Source organism: Neolamprologus multifasciatus, chromosome 7 (assembly GCF_963576455.1).
Source record: "Neolamprologus multifasciatus chromosome 7, fNeoMul1.2, whole genome shotgun sequence".
NCBI classification, from domain to species: Eukaryota; Metazoa; Chordata; class Actinopteri; order Cichliformes; family Cichlidae; genus Neolamprologus; species Neolamprologus multifasciatus.
This window is the reverse complement of record NC_140445.1, coordinates 34,540,674-34,568,136: the sequence shown is the minus strand read 5'-3', so window position 1 is coordinate 34,568,136 and position 27,463 is coordinate 34,540,674. Positions and strand designations below refer to the sequence as shown.

Genomic DNA, 27,463 nt, shown 5'->3' with positions numbered 1-27,463 from the left:
CAGCATAACAAACTAATTCCTGATGTAAAAGTGAAATGATGCGTCTTTAATTTTATTCTTTAACATTATTTTCAGTATCTGACAGGCATGAAAATAACAGCTCAGTGGTTCTGCGAGAAATTTAAAAAGGCAAAAGCAGAACATATATTTTCCTTTTGATAACAAAAGGGATTTTCTTTTGGAAAGAAAATCACTCCAGTGTGGTCTTTCTGACTCCACTGTGATGAAACTCGCCTCCACACCTCGATCTCTTTGGCACAGATGAAGCTTCAGGCTTCTTTTCAGTTCGACGGATTTCTGAAGACTTTCATTTTGAAACCACACACAACCAGTGGTGCAGAGTCATTGCCCAGGAAACAAAGTAGCCTATATGAGACTGTGTCATGGAAACATGGGCCTCGCTTTAGTCTCGGTAAGATGAACTCAGTTCGACATCCTCTCTTGAACTATTCTGCCTTCAGCATCAGCTTTGCCCCTGTCAGCCTGCAGGTTCAGTATAATTGGTCCTGTCTGGACTCATCACTGTGCAGACTGCATGCACACGTGGGTGTGCCAGAATATACTGAGTACCTAAAATACAGAAATTACAACGTTGAGTGAATGACTCTCGAGGTGAATGGATCTTATCTGCAAACAAACTTTAGCACATTTGATCTCATTTATCCTCTGTGCTGGGTATTTCAACATCTCGGCTGTTTTTATTTGGCTAAATGAAAGTTTCAATAATTAAAGGATCATTTTTAAATTTCGCTCGCTCCCCTTTGCTCTCTCTTCGACTGCTCCTTCATGAGCCAGCCTCTGTTGGACTTCCCTTCATCTTAAAAGGGATTTCTTCCTCCCCACTTTCACCAAGCGCTTACTCGGTGTTGCAGGTCTCACTCTAATATTGTAAGGTCTTTATCTTACAATATAAACACATTGAGACGAGGAGCTAAAAATTAAAAAAAAAAAACAACCTCATTCTCATAGGTTAGATATGAAAAATATTCAGTGGAGTAGGAATTGTGATTAAAAATCTATAAAGAACATTAAAAATAGTAACAGTAAAATTCAATACTGCTGTTAATAAGACAAGAGATTAGTGCTGCAGAAAATTGTTAACCTGGTGATTTAGCTACTAAAGTAGTACTGAAGCTTTAAACCGCCTGAGTCTATTTGTTTTATTAGCTGCAGTTCCAGCAGTGTAAAAGAGACTCAACAGCAGATCAGTATAAGTCTAATACATTCATGTGTCACCAAATTAAGACATGCACATTCCCACAGTTTGGGCTTTATTCAGTGGTTTTAGTAACGTACAGCTTAACCTAGCACATATAAAATGTAATCCCTCTGCAGATAATCTAAACTTGCATAAACATGCTGTAAATAAAAGAATTGGTGAAAACGTGGTACTCCCAACCTGGTCATTTGTTCAACATAGGTTACCATGGTGATTTAGCCAAGTTAAAAAAAGGGCCACTATCATGATTTAGAAAACTCTGACTTTAAGCTCAGCCTAGCTCGCTGAGCTGTTAATGTAGCACAGACCTGCATGATCGTCATCCGTGCAGGTCTGTGCTGCAGCAGTATTAGAGCTTATAGGATAATTCAGTCTAACTTGGAGGTAAGAACAGAGCAGGTCACTTTAGTTAATTTGCAATTATTTATTATAACGACTCACTTGTTCATGATTTGAATCAGATTCAGAGTGCCTGTTATTGTCAGTGCATTGTAAAATACAGTGAAACGGAAGAGCTACTTCTGCAGGTGTTTCAAAATAAATAACACACAGCATAAAAAACAAAAAAAAATTAATAAATTATTAATAACACTAATGACACAAAAAAGTCCTTTTTCTTACAGAAAGTTTCTTGAATTTTGAAACATTGATGCATAGCTCTCTGTATTATTATTCTTGGGTCTTTACTTTACAATATGAAGCACCTTGAGGCAGCTGTTGTTGTCATTTAGCACGGCATAAATAAAACTGAAGGGGGGGGGGGGGGGGGTCCACTGCTGACCTGAACTTTCTTAATCTAAACACTTTATTTGTCCTTTTGTCCCAGGTTGTGTTTGAAGCGATCAGGGGTTCTTCAATAAGGAGTGACATTGCCATTGATGATGTTATTTTGGAAGGTGGACCTTGCCCAGGTAAACAAACTGAAACATCCTACAAAAAAAGAAAACATGCAAGAAAGGATTTCAGATTTGTCACAACTTCCTGCTTACTTAATTTTTTCCTGCAGAAATGGGGATCAGCACCACTGTGGGAACCTCCAATGAGATCGAGTAAAGGGTGCAAGGAGTGAAAACGGCGTATAATGCTTACCCCCCTCCCCTTCCTGTTTTTTGCACATTACAGACAACTTAAAATGTTGTTGAGTCCTGACTCCTGCATGTCAGTCTAAACATGTGGACAAAGGAAACTTCTCATGTAGTTTCTCTCTTCTTGGAGCGACACATATCAGTCATGTCACAGTCAGCGTTTCACTGCACTGTAGCAGCAGTGAGCATGTGTTTTTCTTCACATTTGTATTGCATTAGATTAATGCTCATTACTCAAATAAAGCGAGGACGTTCTTTAACATGAGTTGCTTTTGGTTCTCTCTGTTGATGCCTGGAGTTGGATGCAAGAAATACTGTATTTTACTATCACCTAGTGGGAATACAGCATAGCATACAGGGTCATTTATAAAGGAACAGTGTGAGGGGATTGAGATTCCTTCTCAGGTGATTCAACCTCCAGTCACACCTTGAACCATGTCGCCTGAATAATTCTTAGGGTGGGTAAATGACTACAGACCTCTTCCGAGGTGAAAACCACACTACGGGTTAAATACCTGAGACTCCCCATTAGCTCTGGACTGAAGAAGCCTCTTTTCAACAAGCTAAATAAATGTTTAGCTGCCTTCAACTTAAACCCTTAAGTCTGCAGTAAGAACGAATCTCATACATTTAATTAAAAAAAAAGAAAAAAGAAGTTACATCAGAGGCTCCAAACTGTTTTTCCTACACAACCTGTTCATTAATCACCTTAACTGACAGAGCTACAGCTAAAATCCTGTGGTCCAAACAGTGGACTTCATAGAAATGTTTTTTGGATTTAAGTGTGGCTGTTCTCATGACCATTTCCCCCAGTTTTAACCAGATTGACTGGTGATTCTACAGTGGAATATGGACATTATATTAGCACTGCCAGAATATTCCTGAGTCCAGATATGCTGATGTATTCTCATACACACACCGGTCACATGCATGCGTAGGTAAGCGCCCTAACATGGATCCTGTACTTGTATGAAGTCGCCCATCTGATGTCATGGTAACAGAGGTCTGGTTCTTCGCTAATCTTGGATCGCTCCAGCTTTAAGCCTGGAAATGTCAGAGTAACCTGCGAGTAAATTAAAAATAACAGAAGATGTCATGTTTACGCATCAGTAACTGTAACAAAAAAATGGAAACAAAGGGAAGATTTATCTTGTTCATATACCTCTCCAGAGCAATGTTCCCTCTAATTTTTCATGTCTGAGCGAACACACAAACTCTCTGAGCGGTCCCTTGGACCACTGTGAGTAACAGCAGACGTGTGCACTGTGGTCACACCAGCATCAAATCCATCCAAGTTACATGGTTTATTAAAATAATCAAATTACAGCATTTATGTTTGACTACTTTTAATTAACTGCTTTAGCCCACTTACAATGAAAATTTTAAAAAAAAATGTTGTTCATGACCTGTGTAGTATGTTAACACTATTGGAAGTAAAAATAACTTGAACTCCAATTTGAAAACACAACTTTCTTTCTTTCTTTTTTTTCTTATAAAGCTCTGACTTGTATGAGTCTGTGGTCTGAAAGAGAGTCCTGTAACTCTCTGTCTGCAAAATACAGGATATAATGACCAATGTTGGGCAATTAATTATATAGTTACTTCTTCAAAAAAGTAACTGAGTTTTGCAAACAACAAAGTTTTTTGCAGCTGTTTACCTAAAAATGCAGCCAATGCGTTTTTAAAAATAAACATTTCAAACTATTTACAGAACAATCAGCTGTTCTGCATCAAATTTGATGCCACACAAATGATTTGTGCCACTCCAAAAATATTTTCTGTCCACTATGAGATGAAGGAGAACAACAGCCTGATACCTGCAGGCCTGACAACAGGAGATGTATCACTGCTGTAACATTCCGCAGTGGCCTCATTGTTCTGACACACACAACAAGACTACACTACACACTAACTACACAAGATTTGCGCTAAACGTCGCAAACCTCTCACATATCAAAAACTCCTAAAACTTCCTCCTTCCTAAACAACTGTTGCCATATCATTTTTTGATTGGTTGACATGGTACATTTTTCGACCAATAGGAAAGGGTGGGGTGTTTTGGTTTTGTTTTTGCTCTCAGGTAGAGAGTGCTTTCCAGCGTTTTCCTTTACCATTTCTTCCCGCAGTAAATATAAACAACGATAGTATTCAGGAAGGAATGCCCTGCCCTGCTCACATCTCCAATGGTTGTACACGTTGTCATTAACGTGGCTTCACTCCACATCAGCCACGCCGCTTTGCTCGCTAAAACACCGGTGTCAGCACATATGGACGCTGTCATAGCCTGTCAACGACGTTGATTAGCTGCGTATAAACGAATGTAAATCGCATTATTGGCTGGACTATGGGATAAGGTGGCATCGTTCTAATCCCATACGGGAGCAGCCAGTCACTTACTGACTTAACACTGCAAAACAGAATTGTTAAAGTTTTAATTTTAATTTCAATTCAGGTTAATTTTTTTTTTGTGCGCAACGCAGATTTTCTGTGTGCAGAGACCGTGCCAGCAGTGCGCAATTGCGCACGCGCGCAGCTTAGAGGGAACATTGCTCCAGAGTAGTTTGTTATTGTTTTTGATAAGATCAAGACAATGTTGCCAGTTTTTCCATGTTAACCTGACGTGTGCACATAATGTTCACCCAATCCTGCAAGAATCCTTCTCAAGATTCCAGTTTTTTAGTCTTTTCAAAGCTGAATCGAGCCAAACGTCTACGGTATCAATTTTCCCTTCTTGAGTTATAAATTCAGAAGATAGTTAGAAAACTTGACCTCTGACCTTGACTTCAAGGTCACGGAAATTCTAATTTGTCTGAGACTTTTATTAGCTGCATCTAGGGTATGAATACAAAAGCCTACATCACTTTCAAGCCAATCGGACTAACAAACCTAGATTATCTTTAGAGTCGGATTGGGGTTCATTTTTTTCCTTTTAGATTAAAGCTAAAATGTCAGTTTACTTGAAGACAGAGTGTCTGCCATCATTCATATGGTTATAATTGTGGTTTGACATGATAAACCAATCCCATAGCCTCTCTGGTGTGCTGTGAGTCTTTAGTACAAGGAACCTGAATTGTGACGTTGGGTAAATAAAGACGACAGCAAAATAAAACCAATATATTCAGATTTATTTAAACCACATACGTACACTGTACATATCAATGAAAACAGACTTGTTAGTGTTTCTTTTGGTCTACATGATGCACGTCCCGTCGTTCAGGTACTTCATGGACTCCATCTGCTGCGTCATCGCCAGAACTTCGTGAAACCCGGTGCTGAGTCCTGACATGTGCTGGAAGTATGCCTCCTTCTCCACCTGCACTGACAAATTGTTCACCCCGGCTTCTTTCAAAATGGCGGTCACCTGTTGAAACCAGAATTACAGTCCACCATGAAAATCCTCAGTGCCAACAATCTAGCCTAAATGTACCTGTAAAACCTTTTTTTTTTTTACATTTAAATATTTAATAGTAAATAAATGTGCATAAAGATATTCTAAGAAATTAACTGAAGACAACACAGAAAAAAAGAGCAGCATGTGAGTGAGAGAAAATATAGTATTAATGCCCCCATATGGATGCTTTTTGAAGCTTTAGATGCTCTAATGGAATATAAATTCTTAAATTAATGTTTAGATGGTTTTTTCTTTTGTTCTTGCAGTATACCACTGCTGGTATAGGAGGAGAAATCAAAACCGGAAGCAAAGAAGACTTAGATTCTTTTTTCCTCCACTACATTTATTTTTTACTTTTTAGTTACTAAATATTGTCCAAACTGAACTTTTTAACCCTATAACACCAAGTTTATTAGATTTGATGCTTGAGGTTTTGAGACAGTGTGAAGGTTCAATAAAAACTACTCTTTTTTTTTTTTTTAATTGAATTTTCTGGCTATTATTTCACGGTTCAGGTTTTACAGGATAAATATACAACTGTACTTCTTATTTATGCTTTATTAATATAGATTATGTAACTACCCAGTAATAACCCAGGTGTGCCATTACAAACAGCCAAGACAATGTTTGGTATTCATTCGCCAAACAATAGGATTCATTGCTCTAAAGTAAAACATTAGTATTAATCCTATTTCTAGAGTTTGTGCCAACCTGCTGAATGATCCTCTGCTCTACCACGTCAGACATGACCTGGAGGTGGATGGTTCCGGCGATCATGTTGGCTGAATGCCTCCAGAAATGAGGGTCTCTGTACGATAAAACTCCTTCAATTTTCTCAATCTGAAACATGAAGAAAATTAAAATCAGAAAATGTTTTTTGAAAGTTTATCCTGTTGCTTATGTCCAAAAATGTTATATATATACAGAATCCGCAGCCAGGGCAGGGTCCAAGCCGTAATTAGGAACTAAAAAGTTAAAATAGGTAGGAAGTAGTGTAACCTAGTAAATTATTTTCTCTATTTATGTACTAGCTTTCCAAATTTCATTGATCCTGCAAACAGATAAGCAGTTCTCAATACAGATTCTCTTCCTCTCACCCACGTCGAAAATAAATTTCACGACAGTCTGCTGAGCCCATCTAGATCTCCTCACCTTTTCCAGCGCATTGTTCAGGTCCTTCTCCTGCTCTGGGGGAGTTCGCAGAAGCAGAACCTCACAGGCGTCCTTCAACAGAGGGATGACACTGAGGAAAATGAGAGTGGCAATGAAGAGCGAGCATATGGGGTCAGCGATCAACCAGCCGAACTGCCGGATGAGGATGGTGGAGATGATCACGCCAACGCTGCCCAAGGTGTCGGCCAAGACATGGAGAAAAACACCTGGAGAAAAAGAAATCAATAAATAATGACTTCATCTAGCTTTTTGTTTCTCACCACAGACCACGTTCTCAAACACACACCTCTCATGTTGGCATTCATGCCTCCAGAGCCGTGGGAGTGCCCGTGTCCCCCGTGGCCGCCATGCCCGTGGCCGCCATGCCCGTGGCCTCCGTGCGAGTGCCCGTGGCCTCCATGCGAGTGCCCGTGGCCTCCGTGGCTGTGCTCACTGTGGGAGTGGCCATGATGTGAGTGCCCGTGTTCGTGTGACGAGCAGCTTTTGCCGCCATGGGAATGAGCGTGACTGAAAGCGCAGATGCCCACTAGGTTGACGAGTAAGCCTCCAACAGACACGGGCTGCAGAGAAGGATGAACAGAGTTCAAACCACACGAACACTTTCATATTGTCTCTATGATATCCAGCTGTATAAGATCACTCCAAAACTGACAAGATGCAATCAGGAAATATTAAAAGGCGTGATTTTAGTGACCAAAGGTAAAAAAGATATTCAAATGGTGTGGTGGAATCCTTTTACTCACCGTCAGCATGTCTGTGTTTATGTTGGGAGGATCCAACAAACGGGTGACCGACTCCACAAAGACAAAGAAAGCGATGACCATCAGGAACAGGCCGTTGATGAATCCGGAAAGAATTTCAACACGACCGTAACTGCAAAACCACAAAACACTCCGTTCATTAAGAATCCAGCTGGAGGTGATGTTCTTCAATTTTACAATCACGAGTTCTTGATGGATTTTACCCGTAGGAGAAGATCCTGGTGGCTTTCCAGCGGGTCATGAGGGCGGCAAACAGGCCCAGAACTAAAGCAGAGCAGTCGAACAGCATGTGGAAACCATCAGAGATGAGTCCCAGGCTGTTGGTCCAAACGCCATAAAATAGTTCCACAAAGGTGAAAGCCTGAAACAATGCAGAGCAACAAAAGTTTTACGAAATACCTGCAGAGTGTGTGAGCCTAATCACAGCAGGCAAGTCTTTCAACAGCTTGAAATGCTTTAATGTATTAGATTAAATTATTTAAGATGATCTGCAGATGTGATTATCTAATTCTTTTATTTAATTGACAACTGGAAATTACTTTTTTTTTTTTTTACATTCTGTTTAGTCAGAGGCAATCTGTTGTTCTCACTGGGGTGTAGATTTTATTGTTTACTTATTAACTTGTGCATTTCATTTATTCCACCTGTTATACTTAGTTCAGTTTTATTTTATATTTTTTTAAGAAACAGGCACAAATCAAATATTCATACACACCCATCCCTCATTAAAAGACTATCCATTCAAAATATAAGCACAGTATAAGAATCAGGATCATTAAAGGTTAAGAAATGTGGAATTTCATTAATGCTGGCATAAGTGTTTCTTTGAATAGGTTTGTAAAAGTAAAATATGTAAAATATTAGCTTTTAGAAGCCTGCAACTGTATAATGTTAGACTGCTCCTCAGGTTATTGAACCCTTTATGACATAGTCAAAGGAGCTTGCAAAGAAAAGCGTCTGGACTTCTTTAAGTTACTTGAAGACGTTTCACCTCTCATCCGAGAAGCTTCTTCAGTTCTAAGGTCAAATGGTGGAGAGTCCCAGATATAAACCTAGTGGGAGTTTCCCCCCACAGAGGGACAAAAGGACCCCCTGATGATCCTCTAATCGCCTGAGCCAAGGTGTGGAACTGGGTGTGGGTCCCAATCAGCCTCTGTCCAAAATGTGAACATTGGCATCCTCAAAAGAGTGTCCTTTATCCTTAAGATGCAGATGGACAGCTGCGTCTTGTCCTGTGGAGGTGGCTCTTCTGTGTTGTGCCATGCGCTTGTGAAGTGGCTGTTTGGTCTCTCCAATGTAGAGGTCTGGGCATTCCTCGCTGCACTGTACAGCATACACCACATTGTTAAGTCTGTGTTTTGGCGTTTTGTATTTTGGGTTTTCTCCAAGCATGACATCCCGGTGCATTTCAGACCCAGCAACACGCTCAGACAAAAACTGGTTCACCCAAAAGACAAAACTCCAAAACACAGACTTAACAATGTGGTGTATGCTGTACAGTGCAGCGAGGAATGCCCAGACCTCTACATTGGAGAGACCAAACAGCCACTTCACAAGCGCATGGCACAACACAGAAGAGCCACCTCCACAGGACAAGACGCAGCTGTCCATCTGCATCTTAAGGATAAAGGACACTCTTTTGAGGATGCCAATGTTCACATTTTGGACAGAGAGGACAGATGGTTTGAAAGAGGAGTGAAAGAAGCCATCTATGTCCACTGTGAGCGACCATCTTTGAACAGAGGCGGTGGTTTACGACACCAACTCTCTGCCATCTATAATCCAGTTTTGAGTTCCCTTCCCAGACGCCTTAATGCCCACTCACATCCTGGGCCATCTGACCTCAGGAATTCAGGAATTGTTTTCTATCCTCAATGGCAGCTATGATCTTTAACACTAAGATTCATTTTAGCAGGAAACCTCATTTCCAGGCACAAATGTCAGTGAGATGTAGATCAGATCCTATTAAACAGCTGATATTAAAAGACTATAAGCTCAGACGTGTTTTTCCCTTCATTTCTCCTGTATACGCTGATCCGTTTTTGGACCTCTATGAATCGGCGTTCTGCTTTCTGTTGCTATTGGAGTTTGGGTACGGAGCTCTTACTTTGAAATTAGACGGTCTAAAATGTGAAAGATCAGAACAAAAAGAAGCAACTTCCTACACACCAGGTTGAGACACAGGAAGTAGAAGATCTGTCTGGAGTCATATTCCTCCAGGATCTGTTTCAGGGAGTCTTTTATGAATCGTGGAAGGGACTGGGATGTGTGCTGCAGGGCGTCACCCATGAAATTGTAGAGAGGTGTCCCTTCAGGGGAGTAACCCACCAAGGTGCCCTTCTGGCCTTTCTTTGAAGGAGATGAGAGAATATTGGACGCTGCAGGGAGAGAGGAGGGCAGGGAGAGAGGTGTAAACAAGGGCTTTTGTTATTATTATCCATTTCTAATTAGTTTTTATTAATTTTTTTCAGTTTTCAGTTCAGTTCTAGTTAGTGTCCTAGTTTTAGTCTTTATTTTAAGTATTATTGTATTAAGGGCATGTATCAGTGCAGTAATTACAATTAAAATAAAAAAACTTTTTGAAAACAGTTGACTCACAATCTTGTTTATTGACTTTATTGAGACCTCATCCAGCAAGTTTTGATAACAAAATCTTTATCAACAACAAAAAAAATACACTAAAGCTATGTTTTCAATTTTAGTTAGTTTTTCCCAAGTCCACAAAATTGTGTCAGTTAATTTTATTCATTTATTTTAGTTAATTAAAATATGTTTTCACATTTGCTTCTTTTGTTTAGGTTTAGTTAACTATAACAACTTTGGTGTAAACCCAGTTTAAAGACCAGGTTTTGACCAAAAAATAAATAATTAAAACCCGGTGTTTCAGAAACCCTTTCACTTTAAGTGAAAGGCAGGGGTGATGTTTTTTTGTATTTGAACAGACAGAACAAAAATTCCTCGAGTAAGACAGATGTAATGTTTTGTTTCCATATCAATTTCAGGTTAGTCCCTGCCTGAGTTTTAAAGGATGTAAAGGAGAGTGGATTCTGAAAAGTCGGAGCTGCGTTGTATTAAATGTCGAGGTGGCATTTCTGGTTTTGTGACTGCGTTTTCTCAGATGTTGCTACATTTTACTAAATGTTGCCATGCAACAAATTTCCACAATAGGCCTTCATTTTTGTGTAGCACTTCCTAAGAGGTGTTCACTCCATTTTTTCAAATCCCATCATGCATTTCCTAAAATGCCTGTTCTCTGTAGGCAGTGTCACTTAATTTTGAATTAATTCTTGTTTTGGTGTTTGAAGTCTTTCTCCCCATTTAACTTTAACTGTTAAATGCAAAATATGATTAAAAAGGCAGGTAAAACAAATTAGCTAGGTATCCCAGAGCCGTTACTCACACATAATGAAGAAGATGGCGCTAACCAGCACTCCACCAGAGAGCACGTGCTCTGTGCTGCCGTGGTGCGCTGGTTTGCTCATGGAGCGCAACTGGTCAGTCAGCGGGTGAGTCCAGAAGTTTGCCAGCAGCAATGCGCTGAAGAAGAGGGCCAAGGCGCCATAACGGGCGCACCTCGGCGTCTCCATCTTGGTGCTGCAGATGGCCTCGACGTAAAACTCCAGGATCGTGACGGAGAAGATGATCATCCCAAAAGGCAGGACGAGAGAGGACCACGACTCCACTTTGCTCTGGGGTTAAGATGAGATGTTTACAACACGGCTAGCTAAACAACAAACACGTTTTATCATGTGATCTGGTGCACGTACTTCTGTGGTCGCAGAAAGTACTATAACCCAGGGCAGCAGCACCATGGCAGAAACCAGGTTGTCGAGGGCATAGAGACGTTTGGCACCGCCGATCTCCACTGACAACTTCCTGGAGGCTGTGTGGAATCCGACCTTCAGACACAGGGATGCCACCAGCAGCACAACACCACCCTGAAGTACAAGTACACATTACCATAAACATAAATATATATTTCAATAAGGAACTGAATCAGACAGAAAGAGCACAGACTCCCTTTCTTCTGCTGTATATAAACTGAATTAAATTATTGGAAAGCCAATATTTAGAAAGAAAAAACAAGAAGGTAGGGAATAAGCTTTACTCACTTTGTGATCTGCTACCCCTAAAAATGAAATCACAGTATACAGGAAGTGAGTGAGAGCACTGTCATGGTGTCCCTCGGCTGGTTATGAGGGAGAATCAAGGCAAATGCAGTAAAGGACAGAGGCGTAACAACGCAACACAAACACATAAACTAACAAACACTGACAATAGACTAAAGTGTCGGTTCAAAGGATACGGTGCTCGGCCATCTTTGCCATGAGATCATCGTTGTCAAAGAGGAGCAGGCAGATCACAGCGATGATGAAGAAAGCAGCACCTCTAGTCTGCACAAAGTCACAGCAAAGTAAACAGAAATGCACATTATAAACATTTAACACAGAGAGTTCAATTATTTACCTTTTTCCAAAATAATGAGTGTTTTAGCTATTATTATTCCCCAATTTTATGCCTCTTTGCCTGCTCTATAATACCAGTTCTTAAACTGCATATGGAGGAGAGAGGCGGCTTGTAATCGGTCAGTTATGTTTCAGTTTATATTTATAATGAAGATTTGTTTCCTTCGCACAAATAAATGCAAACATTACCTGTACTTTTCAAACATCAGGAAATGAAACACAAAAACATGTTACAGAGCTAAAGCGCTCATGTCATATAACCACGATCACACCGACACTAAAAGCAGTTTCTGCCATGTGAATTTATGGCCTCCTACCTTTGATGGCCCTCCTCCTGAGTTTGTGAAGAGAACCCCAAGTAGAGCAATGACCACAACGTCACTGTGCTCAAACAGCAACAACGTTCTGTGAAAGACAAAATTTTAATAATATACCTGAATACAGCTGTGAGTCTGCAGATACTCACAAAGATTTCTGGCACAACTTCACCTACTTCCATGGTACAAGAAGAGGATAAGAAACTAACAACGCAGGAACTCCAGCAACACTCAAAGGTAAAGAGGAACAACTCTATTAACTGACCAACGCGTTTCGGCATGTGGCATTCATCAGGGTCATGACCCTGATGAATACCACATTTACCTTTAAGTGTTGCTGGAGTTCCTGCATTGTTAGTCTGCAGATATTCTCATAAACACTTGTAGGAGGTAGGGATAGTGTACGAAGCCAATAAAATGCCATGTAACAAGCTGAATATAATACAAGAACATAAGTCTGTAAAGTGAAATACTTGCCTACTACATTAAAATACCACTTTAAAGTAGCTCACTGCAGGAACTGTGCATGTGACTTTCTCTGGTCTTAAAATATGTATTTGTGGGTTTTACCCACACCTGGTGAGCTGTAATGCTGTAAAGCCCCAGAAGCTCTCAATTACTATTAAACGGCAAAACCAGAGGAACATACTGCCAGATGTTGAACAAATACAGTGTGTGTGTGAAATGAGATGCTACTGTACTAACTGAAGAAACATGCAAATATAAAGAAATAAAGACAGGTGTCAAATTATTCTAGTGAAAATTCTGCCAGGCAAAGCAATCATGTCTGCCATAACTATATGCAGCAGTTTAGGTTGGAGACTGTGAGATGACCTTTGAAGTATCGTTGGATAGTTCCCAGTTTAAAATCCACAACCCTAACTGATTTAAATTGATCAACTATTCCCTGAAGGTTGTGTCCTTGTGCACCTGTAGCTAACCTGACTTTCTTGTTTCTTTTAAGAGACCACCAAACAACCAGTTTTAGTCCAAAGAAACACAATGGGACTCTCAGGGAGGGATTTAAACTGTTTTCCTCCAACTCTAATGCTGCATTTGGTTTTATTTAACTACTGCTTAACTACTTCTTACCTAAGAGGTCCACAAAGAGTTAGGCCGAAGAAGCCCAGGAGGGATATGACACAGCTGAAAACAGCATGCTTTAACAACTTTATCCACTGCAAAGAAAATAGATTCATCAACAGAAATTAATACAATGCATAAGGTGTTTTTTTTTCTTTTTGCAAAACTAGACTTGAATCATCTTAAACACGACATATATAAGTTGTTCAAGCTAATGAACAACAGTAAAAAGAACAGGAAGATTAGAGGTTTTAAAGCAGACAAACCTGTCTTTTTGAGATGACTTTTCCAGATGAAAAAGGTTTTTGGAAAAAAAGCAGAAACACTGCACTCCTAAAATCAAAACAATAAAAAAGAATCAGCATGTTTTCACCATCTTTAAATACAAAATGAGCAAAAGGTCTTGGTGAATAATCACATTTTGTCTTTAACTCCACCTGAAAAACCTCAAACGCACTCACTGCAGCCGGTAACACGTTCAGCTGAGATGATGGACATTAAATATCTATTCATCGCTCTTATCGAGCAAGTGTGTGAAGTTTGCAAAGTCAACAAAAATTGGCCAGAATAACTGTAATTAAGATTTTTGTCACTACAGAGCAGCCCCAACTAACAATAATACATAAAAACACAAAGAGTACTTACCCTAATTTCAGTATGAAGATGAACTGAACTATGTGAACCACTTTTAGGATATCGTATGACTCAAAGATCCCAAGAGCTTTGAGGACCTTCGAGATGACCAGTAGAACAATGTACCTGGTTAACCTGCACAAGGAAAGAACAAGCTACACATTAGTACAGGTTGTGTGTGATAAGAGCAAAAATAACTGTCATCTACACTGATTCTAGCTATGGGCAAACTTCATACAGTAACAGGCATAATCTTCCCCAAGAAACAAAATCTGAACTGTCCGTTCTGATAGAAAACCTCTGTGTTATATTTCCAGTTTAGTCCATTCTTTTCTACCATTTTCCATCAGGTTTCCCTCTTCTCCCAGGACAGAAATATTTGACTTCAATTCACTGAGGGTTTAAAGAGAGTCTGTGTGTGTTCCTTTTTTGCACCTCAGACTTTCAGCATAACAACAGGTCATGCCACCTACAGAAACACTGAAGATTATGCAGTGATTGGATTCATTAGTCATGGGCAGGAGAAGGAGTACTAAGCGCTAGCTGAATGCTTTTGTGGAGTGATCTAGGAGGAGGAATGGAAACATTGCATACATTACTGAATATGTATACCAAATACCTATATACGCGTGTGTGTGTGTGTGTGTGCATACATATATATAAAAAATAAAGTAAAATATACAGGTATAATGCTTAATAATAATGTAATGACTATTAGTTTATAAGCAAATCTGACGGCTTTTTGTTATAGTGTTCTTACATATGGTGTCTGGTTGCAAATATCGGACACAACAAGCAATGGGAAATAATAATGGTGGTTTTTCCACTGCTGTGGACAATTTACAGAGTAATCAATTCTTCACATACGCTAACGTATGGACTACAGATGCATGGATGAGACTTGAATGATTCTTGACATGAAAACAGTTACATCAGTTTAAACTGAGAGTTTTTGATGACGGAAGCAGAACATACCTGGAATCGGGCACTTCGACCATCCCCAGCTGACCCCCCGAGAGCACGTTACTGCTGTATTTTTCTTCCATTTTCAAGCTCCCCAAACCCACCAGCTCACTCCACCGAGAGTTACTTCTGTTACTTGTGCATCCTTTACATCGCTGCTGGCGGGAGAGTCAGCTTAAACTACGGTCTGTTCACCGCTGGAGAAAATAAACTGGCTTCTTCTGCGTTCTATTCATCCTCCCGTCAGTGTCTGATGTGTAAACTACAATCAGCTGGTAGCTTTGTTAGCGTATTAGCCGGCTAGCTAGCCACGTTCCCCCCCAAAGTTTCCAGTGGCGTCACGTCCTCGGTGTACGGTTTACTTGACCCAGAAGCTTGTGGACGCGTGGTCAGAAAAAGATACTGAAAATTTATGAGTCTGAAGTGGTTGTAATAACCGAGAAAATCCGCAATGACAGGATAAAGAAAATCAAACACTGCCCGTGTTGCCACGGCACTTCCGGACACGGTAAACGGTCCACGTTACGTACAGTTACTCGTCAGCGTTGCGCCTGCGCAGATAATGAGGATCGAAGATATATTTTTGTTTGTTTGTTTTTCACTTTATTTAGAAAGTTGTTTATGAACATTTTCGTTGTTTCTTTCTTTCTGGAGAAACATATAAAATATATTTTAAAAGGTTGCCCTTTGTCGTGTCCTCCCCCTATGGCGCATGCTCCTCTGCAATTTGTTTTTCTTCTGCTCTGGATGTTTTTGTTTCTCCTGTGAGTTTCCCGCAATGAGTTTTTGAGTTCATGTTTTGTCTCCCGGATCCTGCATCTGCAGTGTTATGAGCGATTTTTTTAGCCACATGCAAAACAGACCAAATTTCCTTTAAATAAGTCCTTTCAAATGAAAGCCTCAAACATATTTGCATTGGAGATTTGTTTTTTGTCTTGTTTTGAAAATTTTACTTTTAAGTTTTCGAAAACAACAGTGCAAAACAACAACAACAACAAAAACACATACATGGGAAGAGTACCAAAAAGGAAGGAAAAAGAATAAGATATGCACGACATATATATCAGGGGTCCAAAAAGGACTGGATCTGGGAATACCCAAATGTACCCCAGATTTAGACAGTTGCACTTAAGTACAGTTTTTTGGCAAAGCTAGGATGCCCGACTACTCCAAAGATCCCTGTTTGCTACTTTGCTGGTCTAATTATTTATTATTAGAATAATTTCACCATTCTTTAATCTTTTAATGGCCTGTTCAACTTCTTCTTTAGTTATATTTGATATGAGTCTCATATTCTGGTCATTTGTAACTTGGGGCAGCTCCAATTTAGCTAAAAATGTATCAATGGCTTCCTTACTACATTCTTTGGGTTGGGAATACAATTTTTGATAGTAAGTAGGGATGCACCGATACCGATACTGGTATCGGGTATCGGGACCGATACTGTAAAATGTGGTATCGGTTAACGCGTAAAAGTTAACCGATACCACGAACCGATACTAACTTATTTCATTATACAGAGGGTGGATTGTCATTTTTGTTGTAGTTTTTTAGATTGGCCACTAGGGGGACATCCCGCGCTAAACAGGCACAGGGTTAGACGAGTGAGACTGGCGGCTCCAGATAAAAAAAGAGAAACTGGAGGCTGCTGTAGCTAGACTAAACAAAATGTCAGCAGTGTGGACCGGAACAGCTAACTTTAACTAAGGTTTTGGAAAAGCGATGAAAAATGTCAAGAGAAAATCCACGGGCAGTTAAAATAACAGAGGCTCTGACTCATTTTATTGCTCTGGATGACCAGCCAATGCCGGTCGTGGAAAACATAGGATTCTTCTCAGCATACTCGAGCTGCGATATGAAATTCCCAGCCGCCCACACATCAGGGAGATAATGGTGCCAAAACTTTCTAAAGAGGTAAAGACAAGCAGTGTGTGCGATGTCAGTCCTTGGTTTAACGGCACAGTGGACTGATGATCCACGGGCAGATGGGGAGTTCGTTCGTCAATGCCAAATACTTTCATTCTTTTATTTGTTTGTTTATAATATGGACACTCTGCAATAATTTAAAAGTTTATTTTATTCTCAAACCTAATTTGTATTTATTTTATTCCAAACAGAAGTGTTTATTTATTATTCTGAAAGCTCGAGACAGTGCCAATAGTTCAGTGATATTTTGTTAAATTACAATGTGGAGACTGCAATAATTTAAGAGAAGTGCTTATTTTTCACTTGAAATTTTTTTGTGGTCATTTTTATTAAGATATTATTTATTATCGGCAGAGAATAAAATAAAACCTGTCTTCCAATTCATTGCATTTGTGTGTGTGTGTGTGTGTGTGGTAGAAGTATCGGTTTTTGTACTCGGTATCGGCAAGTACTCAGATCCAAGTATCGGTATCGTATCAGTTTGAAAAAATTGGTATGTTGCATCCCTAATAGTAAGAATTTTGTGTTTTCAAAGCACTAAAAAAGTACAAGCGCATGACATTAACCAATTCAAACACATTATTTTAACCCTAGATGGTTTTGTCAGTTATCTGGAGGCTACAAGTTTATGTAATATAAAAAGCCTTTTGAAGATTAAATAGAAAATATTTGATTTCCCATGTTATTTTCTGCATTTCTAATAACCAAATATCATTTTAATGCATATTTATACAACTTCCTCATACATTATATTTCAAAGGACATTAAAAGAAAGAGAAGAAATGCATTTTGCCAGAAAGAAGGTATGAAATGCTTGGTGCTGGAATAACTTCTTTATTAAAATTTAATCTCAATAGAACAAAGTAGTCATGCAATTCAGATTCAAAACTGTGAGTATTTAGTGGAATAAGCTGGTCTCGGTTTCCAGAGTAAAATGGTAACAGATGAATTTTAAAAAGCTCCACACAAGCTAAGCAGGACTTTCCGATAGTGCTCCTTGGTGTCTTTCTGTGGAACAAAGATATTATTAGCTGAAATTTCCAGATACTGTACACTGTCATTTTAGTTTTTAATCAGTAAAGACAACATGATAACAACAAGGTGTTTTTGTGTTTTGTTTTTTACCTCTATGTCATCATTCAGGGATCTTTGTTGACAGTTCCAATATACCTCCTTGATCTTCTTGAGGTCGACCTCAGAGCGACTCACCAGTATCCTGTTGAGGGTTTTCTCACACGTGCCTGGTTTCTGTGAGAGCAGAGCAGAGCAAAGCTTCAGTTATTGATTTTATGCTATATAGACTTTATGTTGGGGTTAAGCTCCAAACAGTTACTTAAGAGTTAGCTGCTGATCAGAAACCTTTTTTCAGTGGCTAAGAGTACGGACTCCTTCAGCAACTTGCAGTGTTCCTGTAGCTATGTAGTATATGGGACACAGGTTCACTTTCTTCTAACACAACTAAATAGTATGTACAAGCACCCTCAACTTTCTGAGGCAAAAGTCTAAGCCATTCATTGTGGTATTTTCTAAATGTAACTTGTTAAACTAAGGTTATATATAGTAAATTTAAAACAAACTAGAGCTCTGTTATTTGATATGCTGTTAAGTATTGTATACTTAATATAAAGTTAGTATAAGTGGCCCAGCTTAAGTCTTTAAGAGGACTTAATTTTTGAGGGAACAAGTAAGTGAAGTAAGTAAATAAGTGAAGTAAGTGAACAAGTAAGTGAATCCGTTTTGCAATGTAGATACTGCAGAAGTACTCAATCTCAAACTGCTTGAACAGTTTAAAACATCCAGCATCCAGAATACATTAGTCCAAAAACATGAAATTACTTACAGACTTGAACCTTCCTTTTAAAATACATAAATCAATGTACATTTATGTGAATGAATGAATACACGTACACACACACACACACACACGTATCTTAGTGAGGACCTTCATTGACATAATGGTTTCCCTAGCCCCTTACCGTAACCCTAACCATTAAAAATGAATGCCTAACCCTAAACCTAACCATAACCTAATTGTAACTCTGACACTAAAACCACATTTTGAGCCTCAAAAAGGCCTTCAAGCTTGTGAGGACCAGCGAGTGTGTCCTCACAAGTGCCTGTTGGTCCTCACAAGTATAGTAGAATGCAGATTTCGGTCCTCACAAAGATAGCTAGACAGGAACACACACACATGAAAAAAAATTATACACACACCTCCAAAGCCTTAACAAGCTTCTGGGCAAAGACAGCTGGTGTGTTCCAGGCATACTTTGCTATGGACATCAAAGAGAGACAAACAGTTACAAAATGATCTCAAGTCGAGTCCAGATGCTGACCTGCCTCACAGCTGTGTTAGAGCCCATACTGTGGAAATCTGTTTTCACGTTATCCTGCTCAATCAATCTTAAATCTCTCCTGATCTTAATGTACACAAGATGTAAGAGCCAATTAAAGGTTAATTTTATTGGTACTTGTAAAATGATTGGAGGAGAGATATGCATGTTTGATGTTGGGAGTGTGATTTCTAGTTGGTTTCAAAGTGTTGTTTTGTTAAAGGTATAGAATATAGAAGTGCAACATTCTAATGCGCTTTTTAGTATTTTGGGCTTCCGGCACACTGTAATTCCGTAGTTGGGGAGTCGGATAAGCTGGAAGCAACACAGTTTTTTGACCGAGTCTTGCCATGTAAATGAAAAGTTTCAATAAACATCCTTTTTGCAAGAAAAGTACCTGGACTTGCTCGCGTTTCAAATGCATGTTGCCGGACTGACTCCTAAGGGTGGTACAGAAGAGTGAAATAGAGACGGAGTGCCGCTACTACACAAGACGTGCTATGTGATGCACATTTCCTGCTCGCAAGAGGATGGATTTCATCGCTCACATGACCTTTGATCTCACCCCACCCCCACCTTGAACAGAAAACACAATTAAAACTACATAAACTGATGAGGACAAACATCAACTTACCAAGGTCGATGAGACAATTTTCAGTGTCTCCTTTCAGCTCCTTTTTCAGCACTGTGGGTAATTTGACATCCGTCTGTTTGCCAAATGCCTCCAATACTAACAGGTAAACAGACAAACTGGTAATTCTGAGTTATTAGACCAAAATCAAATATGTTGTTAAGGCTATGCAGGATATTTCATTAGCAACTGAGGAAATGAAAAAGCAGTTTTAAAATATGTATAAACATAAACATTCAGATTTTAGTGACCAGTGAAACATTAGGCTGAAGTCTAAAAAAGAAAAGAGAAAACAAATACACCATTACTTCACACAACAGCAGTTTCGATTAGAAAATTTATGCAATTGTACAACAGATTTCAGGATCATCAGTTCAAACAACTCTATGCAAATGGAAGAGTATAGTAGAGCCTTCAAACCTAAGAACACTGTACTAAGTGTCAAGCATAGTGGTGGTAGCATCAGGCTCTGGGGCTGTTTTGCTGCCAATGGTATGTACATTGCAAGTGGAAGGGAAAAGAAGGAGGACTAGTTCCAAATTCTTCAACTTCACTTTAAATATCAAATTTCAAAAACTGCTTTTGCAATGGATAAAGTAGGCCAAGATTAGCACCTGGAATGGACTTCCCAAAACCCTGACTGTAATCCTGATGATACTTTGCTAAAACCGGGTCCATGTCAGGAAACCAGTTTAAATAAACGCTACCAGTTCTGTTAAGAAGAACGGTCAAATATCCAGCCAGAATCATGTCAGGAGCTTGTTGATGGCTACCAAAAATATCTGGTTGAAGTACAACCTGCTCAGAGACATTTGACCAAATGATAGTGAGAGTGTATGTATATGTTTGAGCTTGTATGTATTTTGAGCCTATATGCAGATAAAAAGTAAACAGATTTCATAACTCTTGTAAAATCCAGACTGACTGTAACTGTATTGTTCTCAGACTGCTGGGTGTGTTTCACCTCCTACCTGCAAGAGTTTGGTTCCACCTGTTTTTCCAGAAGTGCATTGTGTCTAATGAGTCAAACCCAACCAAGAAGAAGTGTTCACACTTTTCAAGAACTCACCTTTCCGGAGGTGAGGATAGCTGCGCTTGGTCATCAAGTCAATGAAGGTGGACACATTGAATTCGCTGCCCTGCTCACATAACTTCAGCAGCGTCTACAGACACACACAAAAAAATTGGATGATAATCATAAAGACTTATACTCCTTATAATTTCAATAATTTATATTCCAAGTATTTTACCAAAAGTCAGACTTATTCTTCGCAACTATGCCACTGTTGCACCATGCAACAAACTTTATATATGTTTACTTAATGTGCATATGCAGACCCCTATAAATGCAGCATTTCCTACCCAACCAAAAATCATGTGCCTAACTGTATCAGGAAATGGCTGAAGTTTTTTTTTACCCACATAATTATGACTAATGAGTATTCCAGCTGTGAAAAATGAAGCCAGCACCTAAATGGAAATAACTGCAGTTCCTCTAGTGGCCACATGAGGCTGACTCTAAAAGGCAGCCATTGACTCCCACATTAAAGGCCCCCAGAATTACAACACTAAACAGCCTGATACAAAAAACTGCTTTGATCTATATAGCCAAGAAGATTTTGCTTCAGCTTTAGTGGGTGAAATTTCAGCGTTTTATTAGTTCGTTGCTTAGCAGATAAAGCACAGTTTATGGGTGTAGCTTGCTAACCAAGTGTGCTAATGTCCACCAACATGTTCGTTTGAATTAATGACTAGGTCCATCTTTTATACCCTCCATGAATGTTACATTATGTTCACACACATTATGTTTGGCCAAATGCCACAGATAGGAACCGTTAAACTAGAGTTCTCAAAATATATTCTCACATAATTTGTTGACAACATAAAGCAAATTAGTTTAAGATTTTGTTTATGTGATTTTACCTTTGTGTCTTTTGAAACAAGATCATTGTCTACGCGAGTGCTCTCATCTCTACCTCCACTTAGTAACTGCAGGAGGATCTTGGTGTAGTTGCCACTGGTCTCACTTTTAATAACTTCTTCCAGCTCTTTTTTGTACTCTGAGGAATCGGGAGAATTTCAGAATAAGCATCAGTTTACAACAATATGATGGCCAAATGTGACTACAATAAGTCTAGCTTTCTAGCAGCTACAGACACTGAAGACACTTATGAGAGTCAGCTAGATATCTAAGATGTTGTATAAAATTCTATCTTAGTTCAGCATTAAGCTCAAACAACAACCATTTGATTTCACATGACTGTGATAACACCTTGTTTGAAGGCCTTCTTGATCTCTTGAATCTCTTGGTTTGTTCTTGTTGCCAAAATCTCAGTCAGAACTTCCTCATCTGTGCCCAAACCCTGTGGGAATAAATCAAATAACAGAAATAATAAAATCTATAAACAGTAAGAAGAAACATTTAAGGGCCCCTCAAACAGAATTACAAGTAAGTAGTTTGTTGTTGTTTTTATTTGTTTATTCTAATCTACGTTTAAGTTTTCTTTAACTGTGGCACAAAAATTCCCTTAAGTTCAAACCCCAGACCTACAAACCAAAAGTGTGCTAGTGGGAGGGTTCTTGGCCAATACTGAACCAACTGGCAATTTTGTGATCACAATTTAATTCAGTTACTAATGACACAACCTAAATGATAAACTTAATCTAAATATGTAACGTCTCAATTAACTGAAAAAACAACAACAAAACAACAACAACAACTATAAAACTGCTCTATGAATGAAAACAATAGAAGTAATATTGCCCCAATTAAAGGTTTAGTACATAAACCAAAGATCCTACCTTTGTGGCTTTCATGAGTTGGTAGGCATCATTCTGAGCTGGTGTCATGAGTAGTGCCAGACAGATGTCCTCCAAATTTCCTGTCAAGGCTGCTTTCAAATTGTCAGTCAGCTTCTGCAACACACAAGGATGATCTTCATGAAGGACTACTGTCCACTGTAATCATCGTTTGAGTTTTGATGCATTCTCAATCATCCAGGAAGGCAAATCTCCAAAAGTTGATTCTGTTCATCTGGACGTAGCGTTTTGTGGGAGAAATGTTTCGTCACTCATCCAAGTGACTTCTTCAGTCTCAGCTGACTGCAGGTTTAAGAATTAAGGTCATGAGAATTTGCTTAATTAAGATGAAGGAACTGACCTCACAGCCCATTGTTCCTTCAGTGGGCTGGTTTCAGTCATTATGCAAATGTACTGTTGATAAGATTGGGGAAACCTGCAGTCAGCTGAGACTGAAGAAGTCACTTGGATGAGTGACGAAACATTTCTCCCACAAAACGCTACATCCAGATGAACAGAATCAACTTTTGGAGGCATCTTTTGAGTTTAAATTAAATATATGAAGGTTATCTTTTGTGATGTGAACACTGCGTTTGTAGACCAATTATGACTCAGTTATATGGTTGCTCTGTAATTGCTGACTTGTTATGCATTCAGTTACAGATAACAAGGGTTCAACAGCCTTTAGCCTCTAGACAAGTGGCCTGGTGGTGGGCAGTCTGTCTCCTGCAATCACCGTCGCCTCAGCTCAGTCGATTCAGATATATTTCTATATAAAAGCAAGGTTGTCGAGTGTCTTTCTCATTTTGAAGTTAAACTTTTATCCTGCAGCAATGACGTCAACATTTGTAGAGAAATTTCACCCATCACTGTGCATTTTCACCTGCAGAGGTTCAGCCAATCATGTCATACCTCTCAAATTCTTTTGAGGCGAAAGATTCATATGCCTCTGGGACTGGTTGGACAACTTTTCGATTCAGACTAATCTGTACGTGTTACACTTTAATCAAACCACTTAGTTGAAAACAGTCACACAGATTTTTTTTGACAATTATACCTTTAACTTGGCAGTGTTAAAGGTAAACAACATTGCTGATACCAATCAAGGAATTTTGAAGTTAAACTTTTATCCTGCAGCAATGACGTCAACATTTGTAGAGAAATTTCTGTCTCTGATCTATGAGGTTCTGGCTGGATTGTGAATGTAGGTAGATAATGTGTGTAGAAAGCAACAGGTTTGGTTTTTTACCAGCTACCAACTTGACTGCATTCATCCACCTAATTGCAGACAGACTCCTTTTTACTGCCAACAATTTCAAAGGCAACAACACTGCAAGTTTATTGAACATGGTCAAGTTATTTTGGTCATGCCAAAGTCTCCAGCAACCATTTTCTCTAGTGTCACTGTACCATTAGGGAGCTGGCAGGGTAAAGGTTGTTTCATGTCTGGTCTGACAGCATCTGAGATTTAAGGTGTGACCACATTGTTTGATTTTTGGAGCCAGAAGTCAACATATTCCCATGATGCACTGAGCATTTCTATATGTAATATTTTCCCAGACACTACCATTGTTCTCAGCCTCATGCTGTACAGATTTGAATACGGCAGAAATTAATTACTCACCTTCCCATTTTCCGTTTCATAGACTGCTTTGATCCTTTGCCTCTGCTCGTTGCTTCGCTTTACCAGGACTGCAATGATCGCATCCTCATTGACTCCTGTTGGGATGACAAGTTACATTTTACTGTAAGCACCACAAAATGATAAAATCATCCAAGCCAAAAGAAGCAAACTACCTCACACCCAATTCAAAATTGCAATAAACATTCATTTTTTCCGACCTGTATTTCAGCTTTAAACTTCATATCATCTAAATTAAAACAAACATAACGTGTATAATACATTAAAATGAGAGAGTGCACACGCACCTTTACTTTCAATGGCACGCCGAATAATTGCAGTGTCGTCGCTCGCATTGAAGTTTGGATATGGAGTGACTGTTCCATAATAAATAGGTTTATCCTTATCATTCACCTAAAAGATCAGCCAAAATACAGACTTTAAAGGACTTTAAAAAGTTTATTCGCCAGCCAGTAAAATTCATATGAAATTCAAATACTCAAGTAAGCAGACTTGGGTGCAAAATCCTCACAATATGACTCACTTTGACAGTGTCATCATCGGAGTTTCGGGAGAAAATGTCCTTCAAACGATCGAAGAATGGCATTTTTGCTTGGATAAGAGACTCAAAAACTGAAACAAAACTGTAAAGAGAAAAGAGTAGAGGGTAAAGGTATGAAATTTAGCTCTGCAACCACCCTGACACTTCCTTTTAATCTCATTCTGTTTAGTCTTCTGTGATTGTTAGCAGCAGGTGTTTCACAGGGAGGAGCCACAAAAACTGCAACTCATCACAGAGCTCACACTCTCCACAATGCTCTACCACAGACATACATACATACTCTGTTTTAGTCACTGTGTGTTTTTTATCCACTTGGGAAATATCTGTTCTTCTTTTACAGTATTTTTGTAATTGCCATCTAACTCCTGAACTCTGTTGCTGTCATTTCCGTCCTTACTCTGTGGCTAAACCGTCCTTCTCATTATAACGCTTATCATTAAGTTATCTTTTTCCCTTTTTTTTATCCTGACTCACCTTGAATTCCTCGTAACAATAAGAAAATGGGAGTTCAAGTGTTTTACATATCCAGCAAGAAACCCTCACCTGTGCTGCTGAAGACCGTCCTGCACTCTAGCTCGTAGCTACTGCACTGTGGAGCTCACTCTGCTGCGTCTCCACCTATCACTGTGCATTTTCACCTGCAGAGGTTCAGCCAATCATGTCATACCTCTCAAATTCTTTTGAGGCGAAAGATTCATATGCCTCTGGGACTGGTTGGACAACTTTTTGATTCAGACTAATCTGTACGTGTTACACTTTAATCAAACCACTTAGTTGAAAACAGTCACACAGATTTTTTTGGACAATTATACCTTTAACTTGGCAGTGTTAAAGGTAAACAACATTGTTGATACCAATCAAGGAATACTGTCAGGTGTAGTCTACATGAAAATGTTACTTAACCATACCTTTGTGGCACTCCCTTAATTCTTGCTTGAGTTTGGCACCTTGAGTTGCAGTGCAGGTAATGTAGGGAACAGGTTTTGAAAGAGAAGCATGTATATTAAAAACACTGCATTTGGTTCTGCTGCATTCATTTTAATAGAATGGTTGTTAGAGGAGGCCTAACCACAACTATATACTTTACTCTTAATTGTTTCTTGTTGGTTAATTTTCTTTCACTTGGTGGAGCTCAGTGGGGGTTTTTTTCTCTGTGGTATCAGAAGGTTACCCTGCTACTATAGATATAGTTTCTATATCAATAAATCTGTTTTTCCTACATGATATTATAAAATTAGAGAAAAGTAACAAAGTAAAAAGCCAAACAAACTCTGCTGCCGGTAGTAGGGGAAAATTGAATGGCAAGTATGGGAATGTGCTGTAAGGTATGAGGATAATAACATACCATATAGAAACATATATAAAAGCAGGTGAACTGTTGTTAAGGTGTTAGTGAGCGACTGGTGTTTTTCCATGTCCTCCTGTGTTTCCCCGCATCCACCCCTGGGCGGTGTCCTGGCCACTCTTGCTCACCTGCTCCTTGTTCCGTGACAATCAGCGTGGCTGCATTTAAGCCTGGCGTGGTCATCTCTTCTTTGTAACTCTGTCAGCTACCTATGGTGACAAGACGAGTTCTCTGTAGTTGTATACTGACATCATTTCCTTGTGCCAACAGCTTGCCCTTGCGTCCATTTTCAGCCTCACACAGGCCTCTCATCAAACCTTATTAAACTAAATTAACGCAGTGTACTGTAACTCAGGACATGGTATTACTATAGTACATCCATACATAGAAAACATATTACAGTATTAAAACTAGAGAATTACAGTAATGCAATGTATCATCAGGTCATGGTATTTCTAGGTTAACATATTGTAAAATACAACATTGCTGCCAGTAGCCTGATGTAAAAGTGTAAGAAATACAGGAATCAGCTGTAATTTAGGCCATGTTTTGACATTAAAAAAATGTAACAGATAGAGATACAGATAAAAATAGATATGGTAACATCTTGTAATTAATATGTCATGTTTTCAGTATTGCCAGACCAAAGTAGCAGACTACTATAACAGATTACAGATTATTACAGTGTCCGCTCTGGCGCGGCTGGCTTCCGGCGGAGCAGGCTCGTCACTGCAGCCCCTGTTGCTTCTGCACCGCAGCTGCTGGGTGACCCCACGTCTGGGGCTCTCCTCAGCGGGTGGCACAGTTGCCCCTATGATGGTCCTCCTTGGGCTCTCGCGCTCTGGGGGCCCATGCCTGCTTCATGCCCTTGGGGGCAGTGCTATGGCCGCCCACACCGTCTTGCAGATCGTTACATCGAGAAACCTTTTGAATACAAGCGTGCTCACACACACAGGTGTGCACACAGGTGCAGACATGGGTGCTCATAGGCGCAAACTATATCTTTCTTGGCTCCTACCTCAAAGCACATTGTGTGCTGCACAGTAACGTTCAATATTTCGCATTTACTGTTACTTATACTTATCGAGGTTATTGCTGTGGTGTTATGTTGATTGTGTTGCTCTCCTTTTGCTTATTTTCTTTTTTTTCTTTCAA

At 39.4% G+C, this 27,463-nt stretch overlaps 3 protein-coding genes across 3 annotated transcripts in view; 1 reads left to right on the top strand and 2 right to left on the bottom strand.

Moving 5' to 3' along the window:
- The window catches only part of LOC146514653 (MAM domain-containing protein 2-like), a 31,801-nt gene extending 29,232 nt beyond the window's left edge, over positions 1–2,569 (top strand). The window contains exons 15-16 of the mRNA XM_085166075.1: positions 2,046–2,130; positions 2,226–2,569. Of these exons, the coding sequence (XP_085022201.1) occupies positions 2,046–2,130; positions 2,226–2,272 (132 nt within the window). The 3' untranslated portion in view covers positions 2,273–2,569. The remainder of the gene's footprint in view (positions 1–2,045; positions 2,131–2,225) is intronic.
- Positions 2,570–5,412: 2,843 nt separating this feature from the next.
- slc30a5 (solute carrier family 30 member 5) lies at positions 5,413–15,626 on the bottom strand. Its single transcript, XM_085168061.1, has 16 exons — positions 15,104–15,626; positions 14,141–14,263; positions 13,762–13,828; positions 13,505–13,590; positions 12,413–12,500; positions 11,936–12,023; positions 11,742–11,818; positions 11,397–11,567; positions 11,030–11,318; positions 9,799–10,007; positions 7,833–7,990; positions 7,612–7,741; positions 7,155–7,428; positions 6,848–7,074; positions 6,407–6,535; positions 5,413–5,665 (listed from the first exon to the last, which is right to left on the bottom strand). The coding sequence occupies exons 1-16, from the start codon at positions 15,172–15,174 to the stop codon at positions 5,495–5,497; spliced, it is 2,358 nt and encodes a 785-aa protein (XP_085024187.1). The 5' UTR covers positions 15,175–15,626; the 3' UTR covers positions 5,413–5,494.
- Positions 15,627–16,916: 1,290 nt separating this feature from the next.
- LOC146514651 (annexin A1-like) lies at positions 16,917–25,631 on the bottom strand. The gene is made up of 12 exons (XM_085168062.1): positions 25,507–25,631; positions 24,946–25,045; positions 24,710–24,815; positions 24,405–24,499; positions 22,784–22,897; positions 22,254–22,344; positions 21,905–22,041; positions 21,051–21,144; positions 19,985–20,080; positions 19,232–19,290; positions 18,143–18,265; positions 16,917–18,025 (listed from the first exon to the last, which is right to left on the bottom strand). The coding sequence occupies exons 2-12, from the start codon at positions 25,006–25,008 to the stop codon at positions 17,969–17,971; spliced, it is 1,035 nt and encodes a 344-aa protein (XP_085024188.1). The 5' UTR covers positions 25,009–25,045; positions 25,507–25,631; the 3' UTR covers positions 16,917–17,968.
- Positions 25,632–27,463: the final 1,832 nt, after the last annotated feature.

Bases quoted from the DNA above. Each gene is read 5' to 3' on its own strand.
- slc30a5 (XM_085168061.1), bottom strand. From the start codon at position 15,174: ATGGAAGAAAAATACAGCAGTAACGTGCTCTCGGGGGGTCAGCTGGGG. The intron at 13,829-14,140 runs GTAAGTACTCTT...TTTTGATTTTAG, and splicing joins ATCTTCATACTGAAATTAGG to GAGTGCAGTGTTTCTGCTTT. The intron at 11,819-11,935 runs GTATCCTTTGAA...CCTCATAACCAG, and splicing joins GGCAAAGATGGCCGAGCACC to CCGAGGGACACCATGACAGT.
- LOC146514651 (XM_085168062.1), bottom strand. From the start codon at position 25,008: ATGCCATTCTTCGATCGTTTGAAGGACATTTTCTCCCGAAACTCCGAT. The intron at 22,042-22,253 runs GTGTTATCACAG...CCGATTCCTCAG, and splicing joins CAAGAAGGCCTTCAAACAAG to AGTACAAAAAAGAGCTGGAA. The intron at 19,291-19,984 runs GTAAGTTGATGT...TGATGTCCATAG, and splicing joins AAATTGTCTCATCGACCTTG to CAAAGTATGCCTGGAACACA.